This window comes from Barbus barbus, assembly GCF_936440315.1.
Source record: "Barbus barbus genome assembly, chromosome: 15".
Classification (NCBI taxonomy): Eukaryota; Metazoa; Chordata; class Actinopteri; order Cypriniformes; family Cyprinidae; genus Barbus; species Barbus barbus.
The window spans coordinates 675,440-698,754 of record NC_136743.1 but is presented as its reverse complement, the minus strand read 5'-3'; the positions used below and the strand labels follow the sequence as shown (position 1 = coordinate 698,754).

The 23,315-nt window shown below is 35.1% G+C and overlaps 1 protein-coding gene across 1 annotated transcript in view; it reads left to right on the top strand.

The window, feature by feature from the left end:
• LOC306881002 (receptor-type tyrosine-protein phosphatase mu) overlaps positions 1-23,315 on the top strand; it is a 144,824-nt gene that overhangs the window by 75,658 nt on the left and 45,851 nt on the right. The window contains 4 exon segments of the mRNA XM_079434804.1: positions 11,913-12,064; positions 13,700-13,774; positions 14,437-14,463; positions 20,206-20,420. Of these exon segments, the coding sequence (XP_079290930.1) occupies positions 11,913-12,064; positions 13,700-13,774; positions 14,437-14,463; positions 20,206-20,420 (469 nt within the window).

The window sequence follows — 23,315 nt, the reverse complement described above, 5'->3', positions numbered from 1 at the left end:
TAAGAGTTGTGTGTTCCACGTTTATTGTCAAGTGTTCATGAGATGTATTGCCTGAGGGAAGAAACTGTTCCTGTGTCTGGTCGTTCTGGTGCTCAGAGCTCTGTAGCGTCGACCAGACGGTAACAGTTCAAAGAGGGAGTGTGCTGGATGTGAGGGGTCCAGAGTGATTTTACCAGCCCTTTTGCTCACTCTGGATAAGTACAGCTCTTGGAGAGTGGGGAAGGTTGTACCAATGATTCACTCGGCTCAGAAGAGGATATTTCTGTCAAACGCGTGTGAAGTACAAAGCTTCTACATTATAAATAATTAATAGTTTAACATTCAAATACACTTCCAATATGGAAACATTAGGATTTGTGCCGAATGAGAGAGGTATGAGAGTACTCCTGCTGCTTTCAGTTTCGCTTTGTTTTGGTTTCTTTAGCTTCATATATTTTTATTTAATTATTGTTCTGTTCTGAATACAGTTACATTTAAATGATTTGTTTTGGAGTGAGCTAACGTATAGCTATGTTTATAGTGTTTGTAATGTTTATACATTATAATATTTCACTTTATTTGGTATTATTTCTGGTATTTCTGGTATTATTACACTCCATCTTAACATTCTGAAGTGAAGTGAAGTGAAGTGACATTCAGCCAAGTATGGTGACCCATACTCGGAATTCGTGCTCTGCATTTAACCCATCCAACGTGCACACACACACAGCAGTGAACACACACACACAGCAGTGAACACACACACACACACACAGCAGTGAACACACACACACACACACAGCAGTGAACACACACACACACACACACAGCAGTGAACACACACACACACCGTGAACACACACCCGGAGCAGTGGGCAGCATTTATGCTGCAGTGCCCGGGGAGCAGTTGGGGGTTCGGTGTCTTGCTCAAGGGCACCTCAGTCGTGGTATTGAGGGTGGAGAGAGCGCTGGACATTCACTCCCCCCACCTACAATCCCTGCCGGCCGGAGACTCGAACCCGCAACCTTTGGATTACAAGTCCGACTCTCTAACCATTAGGCCACGACTTCCCATTATTCTGTTAATAATTTAGCTCTTTTGTAAGACTGAATGCAGCCATGAGTTTCTATTTTAATTTTAATTCAAGTTTTAGTTGTTTTTATGTGTTTTTGTCATTTTTATTAGGTTTTATTTTAGTTTTTCTTTTTATCTTTCAGTTATTTTTTATTTCAGTTTTAGTTTTAGTAATAATTTTAGTACTTCAACTTCAACTTATTTTATTTCAGTAACTGCCAGGTTACATTATACATTATTATAAATCAAGTTTATAAATCAATAAAGTGTATAAATCAATCAATTATACAACATTATAAATCAAGTTTTTTTATTTAATCTATTTTAAAATATTCTAAATATTATATTCTAAAATATATTTTCAGTTTTCATTTTAATTTTAGTTCAAGTTTTAGTAATTGGATGTGCTTTCCCCATTTTTATTAGTTTTTTATTATTTTTTTTCTATTTATATTTTATTTCAGTTTTAGTCATTTTAATACAACTGTTCAACTAAGTTATTTTATTTCCGTTTCAGTGCCAGAGCAACATATGTATTTTTGATTAAGTTTAAGTTTTATATTTAATCTAATATTTTTATTTTATTATATTTATTAAAAGATTTATATACATATTTTCAGTTTTCATTTTAACTTTGTGTTTTTGTCATTGTATTTTTTCTGTCAATTTATCTTAATTTTTTTATTTCCATTTTAGTAATTTTAGCATTTCAACTTAATCTTATTTTATTTCAGTTAGTGTTAGAACAACATTTACTTTTTGTTTAGGTTTTTAGTTCACTATTAATCTAATATTTATATTTCATTTCACCTTTTATTAACAAAAATGATTTTAATAGTTCCCGTTTATAATACAGTCAGTGTCTGATTACAGAATCAATAAGTCTTATAAAACTGAAATTACTGAAACAATTTAAACGGAATGAAACGGAATTACTGTAACAATTTAACCCTCTCTTTGAATCAACAAAAGTGTCTCTTAAGTCACTTGAGTACATTTTTTTATTTTTGCGATACAGAAATTTATTTTGTTGCAATAGATACTTTAAAACACACACACACACACACACACAGGAAATGTTACCCTAAATATTATCTACATGATTGTGTTTGTAATGTAGTTAAAACAGTTCAAAAGTTATTGGTGGAATTGGGGTCCAGTGGAATAAGAATGAAGCTGATTCTCATCGGTGTTTGTTTGTGAGAAACACGCATGCAGTGGATTCATATGTCATATAGAGCTTCGGTATTTGTCCATCATCAGTGTGCTGCTGTCAGTCGTTAGGATCGTCGGGTTTGGACCGGAGCAGAGCGTCTGATTCATTATTCAGTCTCTGAATCACTCTAAATGATTATTTTATCAGCTGATTCTGTCCAGTTCAGGGATTAGCAAACTTTGAACTTTTTTTTTGCCATCCGAAACCCTTTAAGTTAAAATTTTAATTAAATAATTTGTCAATACATTCACATGTTTACAGTTCTCTGATGTCAGTTAATGGTCTCATGACATGCAGATAAATAAATCAATTATTGTTTGTTTTGTTAAACTTTGTTTATCAAGTCAAGTCAATTATGTATTATTTTATATAATTGTATTATTATTTTTATTATTATTTATTTATTATTATTATTATTTTCATTTAATTTTTAGTTAGTTTTAGTCATTTTGTTGTGTTTTTGTAATTTTTATTAGTTTTTTAAATATTTCATATTTAATAATTTGTATTGTTTTAGTTATTTTAGTTCATCAAGATGTGCATTAATCAAATGAAAATAAAAAGTGTTTCTGTGGCAGCAAGCTTAAATATAATAAATAAAACTAAATAAATAATTTAATGTATTTGATTTGCTTTCAGTTAATGCTTATTTTAAAATACGTTTTTATGGTTTTAATTTTTAGTTTGGTTAGGGTCACATGGACTCGGGGGGGATATATTTATAGCATGATTAATAGAAACCTATTGTAAAGCTACTGTAATCTATTTGAATTCTTTTGAGAAATTGCCACATTAAAATGCCGTGGAGACTGTTGAACTAAACAGACTGATGAAAACAGGAGAATAATCTCACAACACAAATTCTTTTTAAACTAACCATGACCAACTTTACTAGAATTTATCACGTTTTATTGAAGGTTTATTTATTGTGGTCATTTTTGTCTAACTTGTAGAATTGAACTGTTAAGGAATAGATTCGTCCCTATAGACTTATATTACAACTGTAGCATGCTGTAGCTATTGTTTCTAAATAGGCAAGATGATGTTTTCATAAGAAATGCTATATGGATTAATACAAATTCATTATTGGCCTTGTAATGATTAATAGGCTAGCCTCGTTATAACAAATGCTCCAGTTAAGAACTATGGTGCATTTTCTTAAGAGCAAGTACAAGTCAGAATCGAGAGCCATGTGTAAAATGGGTTCTAATGATGAGTGATGGGAAAACCTGGCCTTCAGATATTCCAAGAGATGGCAGATTAAATCATTAAGACCCTGATGAATTGTTAAGGAGCAAGAAATAAACAATATCAATATAAGAAAATGTTAAGTTAGATTGACTTCCCATGGCACGATGAATTAGTGAATAAGTGCCTAAATAATGCATCCTATCCTATGTAAACGAGTAATTGTTCACTTGGCTATTACTTCATTGCAGTAATGTTATCAAACTTGCATGTGTGGATGATGGCAAAAAATACAATTTTACAAAAAATAAACAAACAAACAAATGAATAAAGCTTATGAGGGAGCACTAAAACAGTTCACACTTTAACCTCCCCAATGTTAAACCAAAACTACACCCTTGCATGGACTAATAGTTAATGTTACTGTGAGCAGCTGTTGGTTCATTCTAGAGGTTATGAGTTAATAGGTTCATGTTGAGGTTAAATCTGGAGCTCCTCTAAATCTCTAGTCTAGTCTTAACCCGTTTAATCCCAAATTCTTCCCAGACATGAAAATATCCAAATCATGTGTCATTAGTAAGCCTTTGAAATAATCAAGAATTATTTTTGGAAAAATGTGTGAAAAAATGTTTTTTTATGGTCAGTCACAATTGTGACCGGTGGGATAATGTGTGTACTGAATTAACATATTTCTGCAGTCATAAAAATTGTTATATATAATAGCCCAGCTATTATAAAACAGTTTGAACACATAGGGTTACTATTATGCATAAAAAACCCTTATACAACACTGAGAGGAATACTGAGATAAAAGACAAAAATACAACCATCAATGTATTTCAAAATGTTTCAAAAGGGGTGGCCACTTTTGTTTGGGCTGAAAAACCAGTCTGTAAGTATCACCATGGCGACTGTGCAACTACACCCTACCAACCATATAGAGCACCCTAGCAACCGTATCTCAACATAAAGAAGCCATATCTCAGCTCCACAACCTCATACAGACATGGGAGTTGGCTCTCTACAATCATGCTGAAGGCTCTACTGGCGGCCTAGTGCCGAGTTTTTCCACGGCAAGCACCACTCATTCTACATTCTAGTTTCTACATCTCTCTTTTCTAACTGATCGGACTTACGGTTTTCATAAAAATGAATATTAAAAAATCATACAAATCCCATAGACTTGCATTGACGGAATGTTCAGATGAGCCAAGACTATTCAAACTCCAACTGTCAAAATTCAAATCTAAACACACTGAAGCCCATTAGACTCAATCAGACTCGCCTTCTATGTACTATTTCTAACCCATTCAAACTCATCTATTTAATATTTCTATCTATCTATCTATCTATCTATCTATCTATCTATCTATCTATCTATCTATCTATCCTCCACCTTTGCAACCACCCTGGGTACCCTAGCAACCGCATAGCAACACATTTACATTTACATTTATTCATTTAGCTGACGCTTTTATCCAAAGCGACTTACAATTGCTATATATGTCAGAGGTCGCACGCCTCTGGAGCAACTAGGGGGGTAAGTGTCTTGCTCAGGGACACATTGGTGTCTCACAGTGGATTCGAACCCGGGTCTCTCACACCAAAGGCATGTGTCTTATCCACTGCGCCATCACCAACACCCTAGCAACCACCCCGGGTAACTTAGCAACCGCATAGCAACACCCTAGCAACCACACCAAGTACCCTAGCAACCGCATATCAACACCCTAGCAACCACCCGGGGTACCTTAGGAACCGCATAGCAACACCTTAGCAACCACCCAGGGTACCCTAGCAACCGCATAGCAACACCTTAGCAACCTCCCTGGGTACCTTAGCAACCGCATAGCAACACCCTAGTAACCACCCCGGGTACCTTAGCAACCGCATAGGAACACCTTAGCAACGGCCCCAGGTACCCTAGCAACTGCATTGCAACACCTTAGCAACCGCCCTGGGTACATTTACATACATTTAGTCATTTGGCAGATGCTTTTATCCAAAGCGATTTACAATTGGGGAATACAAAAAGAGATTAATCTTGAAGAGGCAATCAGACAGAGGAAGTGCTCGTAACACCAAGTCTCAGTCATTGTTCAAATAAGTACAAGCTAGTAAGTGGAGAGAAAGATAGAGGGAAAGGTGTTTTTTTTTTTTTTTTGAGTTTAGGATGAAGTCAAGTACTGCCTAAAGAGATGAGTTTTCAGTTGTTGCTTGAAGATTGCCAGGGATCCGGCGTTCCGGATAGGGGTGGGAAGATTATTCCACCAGCCAGGAATGGTGAACGAGAATGTTCTGGAGAGTGATTTTGAGCCTCTCTGTGATGGTACCACAAGGCGTCGCTCACTAGCAGATCTCAAACTTCTGGAGGGGATGTAGGTTCGTAATAGTGAGTGGAAGTAGGAGGGTGCTGAGCCTGTGGTAGTTCTGTACGCAAGCATCAGTGTCTTGAACTGGATGCGAGCTGCCACTGGTAGCCAGTGCAAAGAGATGAAGAGAGGTGTAACATGCGCTCTTTTGGGTTCGTTAAAGATCAGTCGTGCCGCTGCATTCTGAATCATTTGTAGAGGTTTGATTGTGTTTGATGGCAGACCGGCCAGAAGAGCATTGCAGTAGTCCAGTCTAGAAACAACAAGGGCCTGGACAAGAAGTTGCGCAGCATGCTCTGTCAGAAAGGGCCTGATCTTTCTGATGTTGTGTAGTGCAAACCTGCAGGATCGAGCAGTCTTTGCAATGTGCTCTTTGAAGGTCAGCTGGTCATCAAAGATTACACCAAGATTTCTGACCGAAGTTGATGGGGTAATCATTGATGAGCCTAACTGAATCTTGAAGTCATGCTGTAGAGTCGGAGTGGCAGGGAAGACCAGAAGTTCCGTCTTTGCCAGGTTGAGCTGTAGGTGATGTTCTTTCATCCATGCCGAGATGTCCGCCAGGCAGCCTGAGATCCGTGCAGCTACCGTTGGGTCATCTGGTTGAAAAGAGAGATAGAGCTGTGTGTCATCGGCGTAGCAGTGATAGTAGAAGCCATGTGCATGTATGATGGGACCCAGTGATGTAGTGCATGTGGAGAAGAGGAGGGGTCCAAGAACCGATCCCTGAGGAACTCCAGTGACCAGTTGATGGGGTTTGGATACCTCCCCTCCCCAGGCCACCCTGAAGGATCTACCAGTGAGATAGGATTCAAACCAGCGAAGTGGAATCCCAGTGATGCCCAGTGATGAGAGGGTAGACAGGAATCTGATGATTGACAGTGTCAAAAGCAGCAGAAAGATCCAGCAGAATGAGGACTGACGATTTGGAATCAGCCTTTGCAGTTCGCAGGGCTTCAGTGACTGAGAGTAGCGCAGTCTCTGTTGAATGGCCACTCCTGAAACCTGACTGTTTAGTAGCAAGTAAATATTTTAAACAATAGAACTGCGACCAAGTTATTCAAAACACTTACGCGAGCTGTCGTCCGTCTCTTCTGGTGACTAATCGGCTTTCCCATAGCAACCGCATAGCAACACCGTAGCAACCTCCCCGTGTACCTTAGCAACCGCATAGCAACCACTCTGATGTCCTTAGAATCCTTCTGTCTATCCATCTGTCTATCTATATATATATCTGTCTATCAGCCTGTCTATCTGTCTATCTATCTGTCTGTCTGTCTGTCTATCTATCTGATTTAAATGGTTTGCACTCTTATCTATTCTGCCATGTGCCTTATGCCACTTTATTTATCTCCTTTTTTATTTTTCTACAATGTCCTCAGACTGATAAGCCCCTCTTGCACTATATATATACACTCTATACATATACACACATATCTGCCCAGTTCTGTTTTATTTAACTGGTTTGCACTCTATCTGCCATGTGCCTTATGCCACTTTATCTATCTCTTTCTTTATGTTTCTACAATGTCCTCATTGTATATCTGTATAGTTGTATGTACATATGTTTAAACTGTATTTATCTGTATTTGAACGTCTACTGTCAGTGTTTAATGTTAACTGTATGCACCAAGGGTCTGAGAGTAACACAATTTCAATTTTCTGTATGTATGTGCCGTACATGTGGAACAATTGACAATAAAGCAGACTTGACTTGATCTGTCTATCAGTCTGTCTGTCTGTCTGTCTGTCTATCCATCTATCCATCTATCTATCTATCTGTCTATCTATCTATCTGTCTATCTGTCTGTCTATCCGTCTATCCGTCTATCCGTCTATCTGTCTGTCTGTCTGTCTGTCTGTCTGTCAGTCAAACTTTAAGCTTTTAAAACTACTTTAAACTTTTCAAACTTTTTCAAACTTTCTGGTCCGGCTTTCTCAAGCCAACTTAAAGTTTGTCTCGACAAACTTTTTTTTATCTAGTTGTAGTTTAGTGTTGTGTCGTGTCTTTAGTCTGGCTCTCGCTCATGTACTGATTCCAGACCAGCGGCGCAGTACGCATCCCACAATTCCCCACTGTTCCCTGTGTCCGAGCGGCTCTAATGAAGACGCTCGCATTAAACGCCTACAACAGCTGCGCTCGTGTGTGAGAACACAATTCCCAGCATGCCGTGCAGTTTCATCTGCAGTGTGCAATCTTTCCTCTGCTGGACGCAATCAATTAGGACTGTGTGTGTGAGTGAGTGTGTCTGTGTCTGTGTCTGTATAATGTGTGTGTTTGTGGGTGTTTATGTGTGTGCGTGTGTGTTTGAAATAGAAATAGAATTTGACTGTAAGACTTGATTGTATTTGATTGTAAGACCTTAAAATATAAAGCTGAAGTTCATATACACTGTTAAAAAATACACACTAAAAAATGCTGGGATAAAAACAACCATTGCTAGGTTATTTTGGCAACCCAGCGCTGGGTAAATCTTGGACAGAACACATGCTGGGTTATTAACTCAACTGTTGTTTAAAAAATACTATATTGCTGGCTTAAAATGGGTTGGAAATGACAAATTACTCACAGAATGATTACTAGAAGTAACAGTAATAATCAATAGATGAACACTTATTAATAAGAAAGAACACCTGTGGACAAAAATATAAGACCAATTGAATTTATTTGAATGAATACAGCATAGTTTACAATATTACATACCAGGGCCGTCGAGAATGAAAGATACTCAGTTGGCAGTTGTCACGAAAGCTTATCATTTGCACATGTTTTTAAGCCTTGCCAATTTAAACATTCAAAAGATTTTAAAGCATTCAAGTGCAAGAAGAACTCAACTTAGCCAATCCTGAATTGAATTCTCTTTCGCATCATGTTGCACTTGAACGAACACATAGACCTCGCCAATTTAAACATTCAAGTGCAAAAAGATGCAACAGCACTTCAGTTGCTCCCCCTCCCCCCGCTGGTTTGTTTTCCTACTGTGTTTTTTCGTTTCCCAACCACAGTACGTTTGTGTCATCAGAGTGGCAGCTACTGAACTGTTTACCCCTATATACTGTACTAGGTAACAACTATTCAGAAGGTGGCCAAATGATGAATGGATGGTTGCCACGGATTATGAACTTTTTGGTGCATTTTTAAAGCCCCAACACAGAACAGCACATGCGTCTGTCTGTCACGACTGTAATGCAAAGATTCAAAAGAACACAGGAGTCTCTTTCTGTGAGCATATAATGGCAGTGAATGGGTGTTATGTTTTAACAGTACAAAAGAAGTCCAATAAAGCTCATCAATCCATAATTAAACGTGCCTCACACAGCTCTGGGAGGTGAATAAAGGCCTCCTTTAGTGAATCAATGCGTTTATGTAAGAAAAATATCCATATTTAACATTTGTGACCCTGGGCCACAAAACCAGTCATAAGGGTCAATTTTTTAAAATTGAGATTTATACATCATCTGAAATCTGAATAAATAATCTTTCCATTGATGTATGGTTTGTTATGATCGGACAATATTTGTCTGAGATACAACTATTTGAAAATCTGGAATCTGAGGGAGCAAAAAAATCTAAATATTGAGAAAATCTCCTTTAAAGTTGTTCAAATTAAGTTCTTAGCAATGAATATTACTAATCAGAAATGAAGTTTTGATATATTTACAGTAGGAAATTTTCAAAATATCTTCATGGAACATGATCTTTACTTAATATCCTAATGATTTTTGGCATAAAAGAAAAAACGATAATGACGTAGGACGTCAGCGTATAGCGATATTCCATAACCTGCCTATAAACAAACAGTACTGTGATTAGAGAACATATTTTAACATCAAAATAAATTAAGTTCAGTTTTATAATGAATAAAATCTGTTTGTTATGCAAGACTAAAGGCATTTCCGTCATGCAAACCGACTGCTGCTGACGCATTTAGCTGACTGTCGTCTTGTCCCTGTACGTTACGTTGCCTAAAATAAAATAATTTACAGCATTTCAGCAGTCAGTGAGACATTTTTTCAGCTGGCTAAAAACTCTTTGGTTGGAAAAATGTTATGCAATATATTGGAGCCAAACCTGAGACTGTAGACCAGAATATTCCACTGCGTTTCTGGACACGCAATTTGCGTAGCTATAATTCATAGGCGGGATTATGCTAATTGTGAATGAGCGTGCACGAGGCCAATATTTATGAATGATTGGAATTCATTAACATACACGTTTAACTATTAAATCGGAAGTTAACGAAGCGTTTGTGAATCCGGAGGAGAGTTTTCTTTTCGGGAATGTCTGTTTTATGCGCAAATTACTCAGAATTTACTCATATATTTACTCAAGTTTCATGAATGAGGCCTATTGGGGAAAAAACAACCCAACAAATGACCCAACAGCCTCAACCCAGTGTTTGGGTAGAAAAGCATAACCCAGCATTTTTTAGAGTGTTCTATTTCAGTCTTTCTACATTACAACATGAACTCTTTGTAGTGATTTGAGAAATTTACCAGTGATTTCTGAGTGTAAATTGTGTAGTGTGGGAATCGGATCTAAATCTTCCTGCCAAATGCAGATTGAGTTTTGACTCGAGCTGATGGTTGATGTTCCTGTGGAGGAGTTCTTGTTGTTTAGCGTGGCTAATCTCATGGCGGCGTAACCCGTTAGCTCTGCTCATCAATCATGTCTTCTGCAGATGTTCATGAGCTCAGTTCGGCTTTAATGGAGTTTGTAGTTTGTAGAAACTTGCTGCATCTCCTTACTTTGTGGTTTGGCTCCGTTTCCAAGATCTCATTCGAAATTACCTGCGGATCTGCTTTGGGAAGTCGAGCCTCAGGCGAGGAAACGCATGCTAATTTCCCTCCCACGGATTGGCTGAGTAATTTGGCCTCATTTGCATTTGCGGATCGTTAGCAGACGAAGGCAGGTTAACTGAATTAAAGCAGAACTCCAGAACACGCTGTAATCACGGAGAACCGGTGCTCCTCGAGGCTCTTGGTGGGGCATTGATTAAAATTATATTGGGCTTTAATTAGGACGGTGACTTTGCTGTCTTGATCAGGCCCTGCTCATTAAAATGAGCCTCTTTTGATTAGTTTAATGGCCGACCACCTTGAGTGCTTTCTCAGAACTGCTCTTTGTTCACTAAAATACATTTGTTGAATTAACCTCTCTCCCTGTTCCTCATTTACAGTGTTAAAAGCAGAACGTACAGTACGGCTGTGTTCAGAACTGTTTAAATGCATAAATGTAGTATGAACCTATAAACTTTTCAGACTGTACATTATTGTTAAATAGCATTATTGTTAAATTGTTAAATATTAAAATTAATAACTCAGTGAGTTACATGTGGAAATAATTCATTTTAATTCAGTGTCAAATATTATGAAGACAAACCAAAGTTGTTATTAGTTATATATTATAAATATTAACTGAAATTAAATAAAATGCTAAATATTTTTTTATATCATCTTTTTATTTGTTATTATATATATATATATATATATATATATATATATATATATATATATATATATATATATATATATATATATATATATATATATATATATATATATTCATTCATAATAATTTATTTATAAAAAACTTTTTCAGGAAGTTCCCAATGCAATATCTCATTTTTAATTAGTTTAACCTGATGTACTAAAATAACTACAACCGGAACTAAATTATAATAAATAATTTAAATAATAATAATTAATAATAATAATAAAAGCATAAAAATGACAAAATTACTAAAACTTTGACTAAAGTATTAAAATGAAAATAGAAAAATAAAAACTAATTCAAAAGATTAATAAAACCTATGTATCTCAATGATACTAAAATAACTAAAACAAAAATGCATAAAATAGACATAAAAAACTCAAAGTGACAAAAACACAACAAAATTACTAAAACTTTGAAATTATAATGAAAATATATAATAACTTTGAGTGCATTCCCAAACATTGTTCATACTGTGTGTGTGTGTGTGTCATTCTGACTGTGAGATGTGTGTATTTCCTGTCAGAACTGTCAATCACGTCACTAATGCTGTTACAGTATCTTTATCTTTGATTATGTGATTTGCAGAAAACTGGCGAAGAAGCGCAAGGAGACACTGAGCAGCACGAGACAGGAGATGACGGTGATGGTGAACTCAATGGACAAGAGCTACACGGAGCAGGGAACCAACTGTGATGAAGCGCTTTCATTCATGGACACACACAACCTTAACGGACGCTGTGAGTCTCTCACACACACATACACACACACATGCTCACACACACACACTCTCTCTCTCACACACACACACACTCTCTCTCTCTCTCTCTCTCTCTCTCTCTCTCTCTCTCTCTCTCTCTCTTACATACACACACACACGCTCACACACACACACTCTCTCTCTCTCTCTCTCTCTCTCTCTTACACACACACACACACACACACTCACACACACACACACTCTCTCGCTCTTTCTCTCTTCTTTTGAACTTTCTGTTCATCTGTGAATCCTGAAAAATAAAATATATCACGCTTTCCACAAAAATATTGTGCAGCACAACTGTTTCCAAAATTGATAATAATGAGCAGTAAATCAGTATATTATTATGATTTCTGAAGATCATGTGACACTGAAGACTGCAGTAATGATGCTGGAAATACAGCTGCAGATCACAGAAATACATTACAGTTTAACACATATTCACATAGAAAACAGCTGTTTTACACTGACATAATATTTCACTGTTTTTAGTGTATTTTTGATCAAATAAATGCAGCTTTGGTGAGCACAAGGCTGGTTACAGTCCAGTATTCCAGAGGCTTGTATTATGAAGTTGATTCGTGTGTCCGTCGGTGGTTTGTGAATCTGATGTGTGTGATTTAGAGTCGTGTGTGAATGCGTCTGATAATCACACACACACACACACACACACACACTGTGATAAAGCGGCTGTCGCAAACCCTCGTCCTCACAGACGCTCCTGATGCCTCTGACTGAGAGAGCGCTTTAATCGCAGACTGCGATCCATCACAGGATCCAGAGAAATACAAGGACAATTTAAGCCTGTTTAAAGTTTAAGAGCATCAATACCTTTTTAGTATGGTATTTTAAATGATATATATACCAATTATTGCCCTGTTCCTCATTTACAGTGTTAACAGCAGAACGTACAGTACTGCTGTGTTCAGAATGATATACATGAACAACTTTAAATACTGTTAAATGCATAAATACAGTATGAAACTAAACTTTTCAAACTGTACATTATTGTCAAATAGCCACTAAAATTCATTACATGTGGAAATAATTCATTTTAATTTAGTGTCAAATATTATGAAGACAAACCAAAGCTATTATAGTTAACTCAAATTAAAACATGAAAAAAAAATGTTTACTTAAAATAAATTTGAACTGAAATAAGATAAAATGCAAAATACGAAAATATGTTTTACTTAAGCTTGTTGCCAAGCAACATTTCTCATTCATTTAGTTTAACTTTATGTACTAAACAAGGTTGTTATAATTAACTGGAAATTTTCATTTAGTTTAATATACAAAAATGCTTTTGTTATTTAAAATGTTATGTATATAATAAACTATATTTTATTATAGTATACTATAATAAAATATAATGTACTGTTTATGAGTTTATATTCATTTATTTTAGTTTCAGTTTCAGTTTTAATTAATTTCCATTGAGTCATTTTTGTGCTTCAACTTAGTTATTTCAGGTAGTTACCAAGGCAGTGTTTTTCATTTTTGTTTAGTTACTTATTAATAATATTGCAAATATTTCAATTTTTTTATTGTTTTCAGCTTTATTTGAGTTGACGGAAATGTTTGTGTGAGTGTAATGGTGTTTTTCTGTGTGAAGCCGGATCTTCTCCGTGTTCTCTGACGGTGAAGACAAACACACTGAGCAGCAGCATCCCGAACACGTATTACCCAGGTAAACACACACACACACACACACAGTTACTCACACACACACACACACAGTTACTCACACACACAGTTACTCACACACACACACACACACAGTTACTCACACACACACACACACACACACACACAGTTATGTGTATATGTGTATGTGTGTGTATATGTGTCTATGTGTGTATGTGTGTATATGTGTGTATATGTGTGTATGTGTGTATGTGTGTGTATGTGTGTATGTGTGTATGTGTGTATATGTGTGTATGTGTGTATGTGTGTATATGTGTGTATGTGTGTATATGTGTGTGTGTATGTGTGTATGTGTGTATATGTGTGTATGTGTATATGTGTGTATGTGTGTATATGTGTGTATGTGTGTATGCACATACACACAACAGCATTACATTTTATTTAATTAAGATACTAAACAAAGCAAAAAAATGTTTTTCTCCCAGGATCTATTGTTTCTGTTTGTTTGTAAAAAAAGATTAAAAACTAGTAGCTTTATCATGATTGTAGCAGAAATACTGAAGGAAATATCTTGCCTTATTTGACTGTGAAAGTTGTGCAGGACAGAAGAGGAGCTTGAAGATCTGCTGTATTAAAGCAGAAAGCTGTTGACTGATGATGTGTGTGTTTCTCTTCTCTCGGTGTGTTTCTGCGTTTCTCCTCCAGACCCCTTCGTTCCCACCGCGATCTTAGGTGAGCCGCGTCTGTGTTTCTCCACATCATGTTTGTTTGATTTGGGTTGTTTTGCAGCTTCTCATCAACACACCTGTCCTTCCATCTGTCGCTTCTCTTCCTTTGGCTTCCGCCTTCACTCCATCCCATGATGTCACTTCCTGTCTGACATCTCATTTGCATGGACAGACATGTGGCCTGGAGGTGGAGGAGTGGATGGATGATGCTGTAGCTGCACATTCAACACACATGAGCGGTGATGTTAGTGAATCGATCCCGAGTTCAGGCAAATCACACATTTGAAGTCAGAGCACTCCAAAAGAGCATCCAAAAATGTATTAAACAAACGATACAAGAAATAAATTAACCGTATTATTATTACTACTACTGTTTTTACTACTATATTATTAGTTATATTAATAATAATAATTTATTGATAAATTAAAAATGTAAATTAATAAATTTAATTGAATAATGTAATAATCAATTATCAATGTTTAATTTAATTTAAACTAGTGCTGTCAAACAATTAATTGCATCCAAAATAAAAGTTTTTGTTTACATAATATGTGTGTTCTGTGTATATTTATTATGTATACATAAACACACACACATACAGTATATATTTTGAAAATATTTGCATGCATCTACATGTATATATTTATATTCATATACTTTATATTTTTATTTAATATAAATTTCATATAATTTATATTAAAATATTTTTAATATATAAACATAACATATTTTTCTGAAATATATACATGCATGTGTGTGTATTTATATATATATATATATATATATATATATATATATATGTAAACAAAAACTTTTCTTTTGGATGCGATTAATCGTTTGACAGTACTAATTTAAACCAATATTTAATTTATTTAATTTATTGTTGTTGCTATCGGTATAATACACTTAATATCATTATTTAAATTATTTTATATTATTTTAAAAGAAATTATTTTTAAACATAATTTAAACTGTATGCATTATTACATTATTAAAATGTATTAAATTAATTTATAATGCTACTGTATTAATATAGTTATTTACATTTTTATTAATAATAATAAAATTTTTATAATAATTATCATAATAAATATATGTATTAATAAATTCTAATAATACATTAATAATTTAATAATAAATATAATTTAATAATAATAAAGTGCATCAAAATTCAAAATCAAGAAATCATTCTTTTTTTCTTTTTCTTTGTTTTTTTTTTAATGCAAGTAGTTGTGTGAGCACCAAGATACTGATGAGGAGTGCACGTTTAAAAGTTTTGGGGTTTATTAAACCAGAGCTGATGATGATGATGATGATGACGATGATGATGGTGACGATGATGATGCTGTTGCATTAGAACTGAAGAACTGGTAAAATGTTAAATGCAATAAAAGCGCCTGGCAAGTGTAATGTAAATGCATCGCTCTGCGGTTCTTCAGGTCGGTGCAGTTCACGAGCCATAGCTTTACTGTGTAAATGTGGAGCCGGTTTTGCCGGTGTCGATTTTCCCCTCGGGATGTTTTTTTGTCGTTTTTCGAGAAGGATGGCTGGATCAGCATTTCCGTCTCGTTCTCTACATCCACTCCAGTGTTTCTGTGCTTCTTTCCTATTCTCTGTAATGTTTCTTCTGCCTTTAGCAGCTCTTTCTGACCTACTTGTTTTTCTTTTTCTTATTTTGTGGCTGTTTATTGGTTTATTCTATGATAAAATAGAATAATAAAGCAGGTTTTGTCTAATTTTCGTGGCACCTCTACACCCTATTTATCTAAAGTGCTCCGTACCCCAGAGTCGGCCCTCACAAGGCCTGAGAATTTAATTGAAACATAATGTGATGAAAAATAAGAGCTCAGAGCAGCGTATTAAATATGAATGACTCTCGGCTAACGGCACATGTAAACGATCGCTCGAGCGGGAACAGGTTTACTTTACACAATAAAGCGGGGGAAAAATAGGAAAACTTCACCTCCGGCACATGAGGGTTTATGGAGCAGTGAAGATGATGCTGATGTTCAACATGAGAAGAAGCACAATCAGCTCAGCTGCTGCTTCAGCACTTCTCAAACGTTTACGCCTTAGGATGTAGATTTTACACTGGACATGAAGTATTTATTGTACAAAAGTTTTAAAATCAAGTGCTGCTTTTGATTTATTTATGCATTTGTGCATTTTTGCATTTATTATATTTTTTTACATTTTTACTCTATTATTTTATAATTTTATTTTCGTTTTAGTTTTATTATTAGTTTTATAATTGTTTATGTTTATTATAATTTTAATAGATCATTTCATACATTTCTATTTTTCTATTTTTATTCTATTTTATTATATTTGTATTATAGTTATTTAAATGTATAACTTATTTCACTATTTATTATTAGTATTATTTAAATTTAAATTTATAATTTAATGTATATATTATGTGTTTTATCATTTTTATTTATTTTGAAATTTTTCATTTATATGATTTATTCATTTGCTATAATTGTAATGTATAATTTAATGCATTTATTGTTTCTCTTGTCTATTTTTATAATTTTGCTAAATATTTATTTGTTTGTTTATTATCATTTTCACTTATAGTTTAATTTATTTAATATATATCGGTTTTCTATTTTTTCTATTTTACTATATATTATTTTAAAATGTATTTATTAATTTTTCAGATTTGTATGTTTTATTATATTTTTAATTATTGTATTTTTAATTATAATTCATTAATAAATGTATTATATTTATTTTTCTATTTTTTTTCATTAATAACAATAATAGTTATGCAGTTAGTTATTATTATTATTATTATTATTATTATAAAATGCATTTATTGTCTTTAAGCTGCACAAAACACATCGAGTTCAGCAAAGATCGTCTTTATCCTCACTGAAGTTGTATTTTTGTAGATCATTTTTGAAAATGAGGGCACGTAATTTTAACAGATGACGAGTCTGATTGGCCCCCACGTAATCTTTGACCTCCTCAGCACACTCGATCAGCCGTCTGAGGCCGCTGCTCTGTAGATCTCCATGAAGCGATTGCAATGTTCATCAATTTTATTTGCATTTCTTCTTTTGTTTTGAAACTCATTTTTCTCCTTCATTGTGATTTGAGTCCCATATAACACCCGGATCCCCGATCGCCCTGCGACTGATCAGAGCTCTGCTAGTTCTCTTTGGTGTAATTGTTGCTTATACCCTGTCTTCTTCTTCTTCTCTCTCTCTTCTCTCTGGCTGTCTCTCGCTCTCTCTGTCTCTCTCTTCTCTCGTTTAACCTCTAATGTATCTGCTTAAAAAGTCCCCATTAATGGTAAGTTCATCAGCGTGACAGAGATTGTGTGTTTCACTAGAGTCACGTCCCTCTCCCTCCATTGGCGCGTTACAGCATCACTCGTCCACCGCATCCTCAACCATCATCATCATCATCCTCCTCCTGCATTGTGTTTCTTCTCTCTTTGCTTTGGCTTGTTGTGCTTTGGCCCATGTGTTTCTGAACATCTGTCATCACTCTTCCGCTCATGCTTTGCTGTTGATTGACAGCACCCACGCCTCATGGCAGATCTCAGATCAGGGCAAAACAGGCACAAAGGCCAATTCTAGCCGTGTTTCTTTGAAGTTATAGAGGAAGCATCACGTGATATTTCACGAAGGAATGAACAAGCGGGGCAGTCAATCGATCCCTCCCTCCACATCCACTCATCCACCCTTCCTGCTACGTCGTGTCATGATCATCCATCGCCAATGAATCGAGCACTTTCTTTTACACTGATTGATTATGAGGAAAAATACAGGCAATTAAGGCAAAGACACTTACAGGGGGAACATTGCACTGGTCAAGTTTGAAAATCATGTCTTCGTTCAGACTAGAGGAAAGAAAACATCTAAAATACACATTTTATTGCACTTCATCTATTTGCATCTGTAGATTTCAGTTACAGTATATATCTTTAAAAAGATTTTTGTTCACTGTAGTAACACTTACAAGCACCAAAACTTAGAGGTTTATTCCTCTCTATATTCCTAAGGTTTTTACTGAGGAATTTTCTCATATACACTGATTTATACAATATTTTACTTTTAAAAACATGGTAAAAATGCACATCTTTAAAGGTTGTCAAGATTTTTTCTCCATTTTAGTAACACTTACAAACACCAAAACTTAGAGGTTTATTCCTATCTATATTCTGAAGGTTTTTACTGAGGGGATTGTTCATATATCATTCTCGCTGATTTGTACAACATTTTACTCCTAAAAACATGGTAAAAATGCAAATCTTTAAAGGTGGACAGTTTTTTCTCCATTTTAGTAACACTTACAAACACCAAAACTTAAACGTTTATTCCTCTCTATATTCTGAAGATTTTTGCTGAGAGATTTGTTTATATATCATTCTCGCTGATTTATACAGCATTTTACTTCTAAAAACGTGGTAGAAATGCATATATTTAAAGGCGCATTTGAAGTTTTATCTCCACTTCAGCAGCACTTACAAACACCAAAACTTAGTTTTATCCCTCTACATATTCTATATATTATCATATATTCTGAAGGGTTTTACTGAGGGGTTTGTTGATATATCATTCACAGTGATTTATGCAACATTTTATTCCTAAAAACATGGTGAAAATGAAATATTTTCTGTCTATTGATAGTATTGATAGTCCAAAATTACCTCAGTAAAAACCTTAAACTATAATATGTCAACAAAATCAAACAATAATTTTGATCCTGGATTTATCCAGTGTTCAGATTTATGTTCTGGAAATGAATGTTTTTTTTGTTTTTTTTTACTACAACGGTGATATTTATTACTTAAATTTCTATCGTTTTCACCTGCAGTGTCTTGCCTTACTTATTCAAAAAGAAATGTTCAGACAAAAATGTGTATTATGTCTTTATTTGCTTGCTCTCATGTTGTTTCAAACCTGTAAGGTGTCCCTGCTGAAAACAAAAATGGCTAAAACCATTGTTAGCTGGTTGGCTGGTCTTGGCTGGTTTTAGAGGGGTTTTGACCACTTTATAGCCGACCAGATTGGAAGTCCAACTTAAACCAGCTACATCCATCTTAAAGACCAGCTTAGGCTGGTTTTCAGGGTTTTTTTTAAACAGGGTTATGTGATTTATTTAATTTTTTTTTGTTTCACAGAATCAATTTTATTTTGTCTAAATTTATATTAAATAATTATATTTATTAAATAACAATTTTGTATTATAATATGAAGAGTTTATTTGCAAAAACAGATAACTCTGTTTTTATAAATTTTCATAAATCATGTTTTTTTATTGTGTTATCATGTTTTATTGTATTTTATTGTGTTAGTTTGCTGTATTTTTTTAGTTATTATTATTTAATCAAAAACAACCCAACTGCAGTTTGATTTATATTAATTGGAATGCAGGATAAAAAAAAACATGATTTATAAACATTTTTAAAGACTGTTTTTCAAATGAACTCTTCATATATATTATATTATAATATTATACATAATTAAATTTTTTACAATATTTCACATTTTGAAACACAGCATGCAGGTTTGGAATGGTATGAGTGTGAATAAATGATGACATATTTTCATTTTTAGTGAAGTATTCTTTCAATTTATAACTACATTTCAGCTCATGATTGATTATGAACATTTAAATTATTTTGGGCCATTAGGAAGTCAGTGTAAAAGGAAGCGTAAGCGTGATGTGTTTGACCGCCACGTTCTTTGGCCTGAAGTCATCGCATGTTTTTTCTGTCCTGTGTTGCAGACGAGACTCAAACCCTGACCAGCGACACCAGCAGCCTGGTGCAGTCGCACACACACACACACTCGTCGCATACACACTCGCTGCGCAAGCGCGAGGCCGTGGACGTGCCGTACCAGACGGGCCAGCTGCATCCCGCCATCCGCGTCGCCGACCTTCTGCAGCACATCACGCAGATGAAATGCGCCGAAGGCTATGGATTCAAAGAGGAATATGAGGTAAGAGCTCATCGATCCCATCATCCTCAGCAGTGTTGGGGAAAGATACCTTTAAAAGGAATGCATTACAATATTGCGTTACTCCCTAAAAAAGCAAGTAATTATGTTACGTTAAGTACGGAGTAATGTGTTACGTTACTTTTGAGTTACTTTTTAAATCTGGGCAGGGCTTGCTTGCTTGTTTTTAATATAAAAAGTTTTTCTTGTACAAACGTAAAAGCCCTTTCATAACAAAAGTGATTTGAATGCGCGCTTCAGGCTGAAGGAAATGTAGATTCAGGTCTGTAAAGTAGAGGGTGCAGCTCAAACTAATCACATGAAGAATATGACGCAGGAGAAGAAAGTTCAACACTATTCAGCAATAACTACAATCAAACACAAATGTGTCATTTCTGCTTATTAGTATAATTGAATTGGATCATCGAAGGTCAGTAGTAAAGACATTAGTTAATAAAATAGGATTAAATACATAACTGATATTTGTCTTATTTAACATATTTAATTATTGCAGGTTTGTATAATATTCTGAGTTTGCATTTGACTGTTTTTATTGATTGTGAGGAACACTGAATGTGTTTTAGTGCAGGTGAGATGAGTAAATACATGTAGATATTTAGTCTAGAACTACAGTAAGATCATGTAGATATTTAGTCTAGAACTACAGTAAGATCATGTTGATATTTAGTCTAGAACTACAGTAAGATCATGTAGATATTTAGTCTAGAACTACAGTAAGATCATGTAGATATTTAGTCTAGAACTACAGTAAAATCATGTTGATATTTAGTCTAGAACTACAGTAAGATCATGTTGATATTTAGTCTAGAACTACAGTAAGATCATGATGATATTTAGTCTAGAACTACAGTAAGATCATGATGATATTTAGTCTAGAACTACAGTAAGATCATGATGATATTTAGTCTAGAACTACAGTAAGATCATGTTCACACACAACACTCTGCACTTACTCCTGATTTCTCTCAACACCAGATCTGTCACTCAATACATCAGAAACACAGGAACTGGAGTTAATTACTTGAAAAAGTAACTCAGATATTTCCTTCTGAATTAAAAAGTAATACGTTACTTTGCTAGTTACTTAAAAAAAATAATCTGATTACGTAACTCCCTTTACTTGTAATGTGTTTCCCCCAACACTGTTCCTCACTCGTGGTTAGTGTCATTCATCATGATGATGATGATGATGATGATGATGATGGTGAGCGTGTTTCTGTTTAAGTCAGATAGTTTGTTAATGTGAGAGTGTGTTCACATCAGCTGCTGCTGCACACACACACACACACACACACACACAGACACACGTTTACTTTGTTTTCTGAATTCATTAGACTTCTGCTATACTGTAAACAAATCCTCACACAAATATTTCTGCATTTTTACAAAAGTTTATTTTATACCATTTTTACAGTTTAGGTCATACTTAATTTAACTCACTTCTAGGTGCAGATTTGTCCCCAAAATATGGTTACACCTACACACACACACACACACACACACACACACTAGATCAGTGCTTCTCAACCAGAGCCTGGGGTCCAAAACGAAAATAAAAATAAAATAAAAATGTATGTATTTATTTTCCCTTAATATATGTTTTTCTTCAAGAATGTACAGTTCTTGAAACTTCTGGTATCACAATGAGTGAAGGTTAAAATTAAATAATTAAAAATTAATTTAAATTCAATTAAGCTCAATTAAATAGAATGAATGAATGAGGCATTTATATAGCGCTTTATTGTGTATTGTTGTACACCCAAAGCACTTTACAATCATTTAAGGGGTCTCTCCTCAACCAACACCAATGTGCAGCATCCACCTGGATGATGTGACGGCAGCCACAGCACAACGGCGTCAGTGTGCTCACCACACACCAGCTACAGGTGGAGAGGAGAGAGTGATAGAGCCAATCAAGTGGATGGGATTACTAGGAGGCCATGATTGATAAGGGCCAGTGGAGGGAATTTGGCCAGGACACCGGGGTTACACTAAATAACTAAATATAATAGTTAAAATAAATAACTCAATTAAAGAAGAAATCCTAGAATTGAGATCTAGTCTCTGTGAGGGGGTTTTCATATAATGTGTTAGACGGGGAGCTTTGAGTCAGAGAGGATGAGAAGCACTGATCTTCATCTTCATCATCATCCTCATTCACTCCTGTCACGTCTCCTCTCCCCTGGTTCTCCATCACCTCTCGTCTGCTGTGCTCCTGTTCTCCTCTCCATGATCAGTGAGGTTCTGTCTCCTCTATTATAGATGAAGATGTCAAACACACAGTGACACAAACACGCCTGGCCTTTCTGAAGCCTTCGGGGTTCATATGATGAAGTGTGTGTGTGTGTGTGTGTGTGTGTGTGTGTGTGTGTGTGTGTGTGTGTGTGTGTTATTGTGTTATTGTTGACTTATACGCTGTGTCTCTCTCTTCTGGTTCTGTTGGTTCTCTGTGGATCAGATCAATGAGGTAAGATCACACTTCGTTTGGTTCCTTTGTAACTGAGAGACGCTGAAAATGATGATTATAATGTTGATGATGATGTAGATTGTGATTTGTGACTTGGGTCCAGCACAAGATCTCAAAACAAAGTTTTGCTTTCAAGACATTTTTAGTTTATAAAAAGTTTTAAGAGCTCGATGTTCTTCAGGGATCCTGCTCTTTTTAACCAGTCAGTCTGCAAAACGTTCCAGTCATTCATGATTTACTGAATCAGGGATCAGGATGTTTTATACCCAATAATATATTTTAGCATGTGGCATAACTTGGAAAATGTAAATTCATTAAAAATATATATCATATTGAGGTTAAGACTTTATTAATTACCATGACTTTTCCTCATACACTAAAAAAAAAGAATTGTTCCAAAAAGTTGTTTC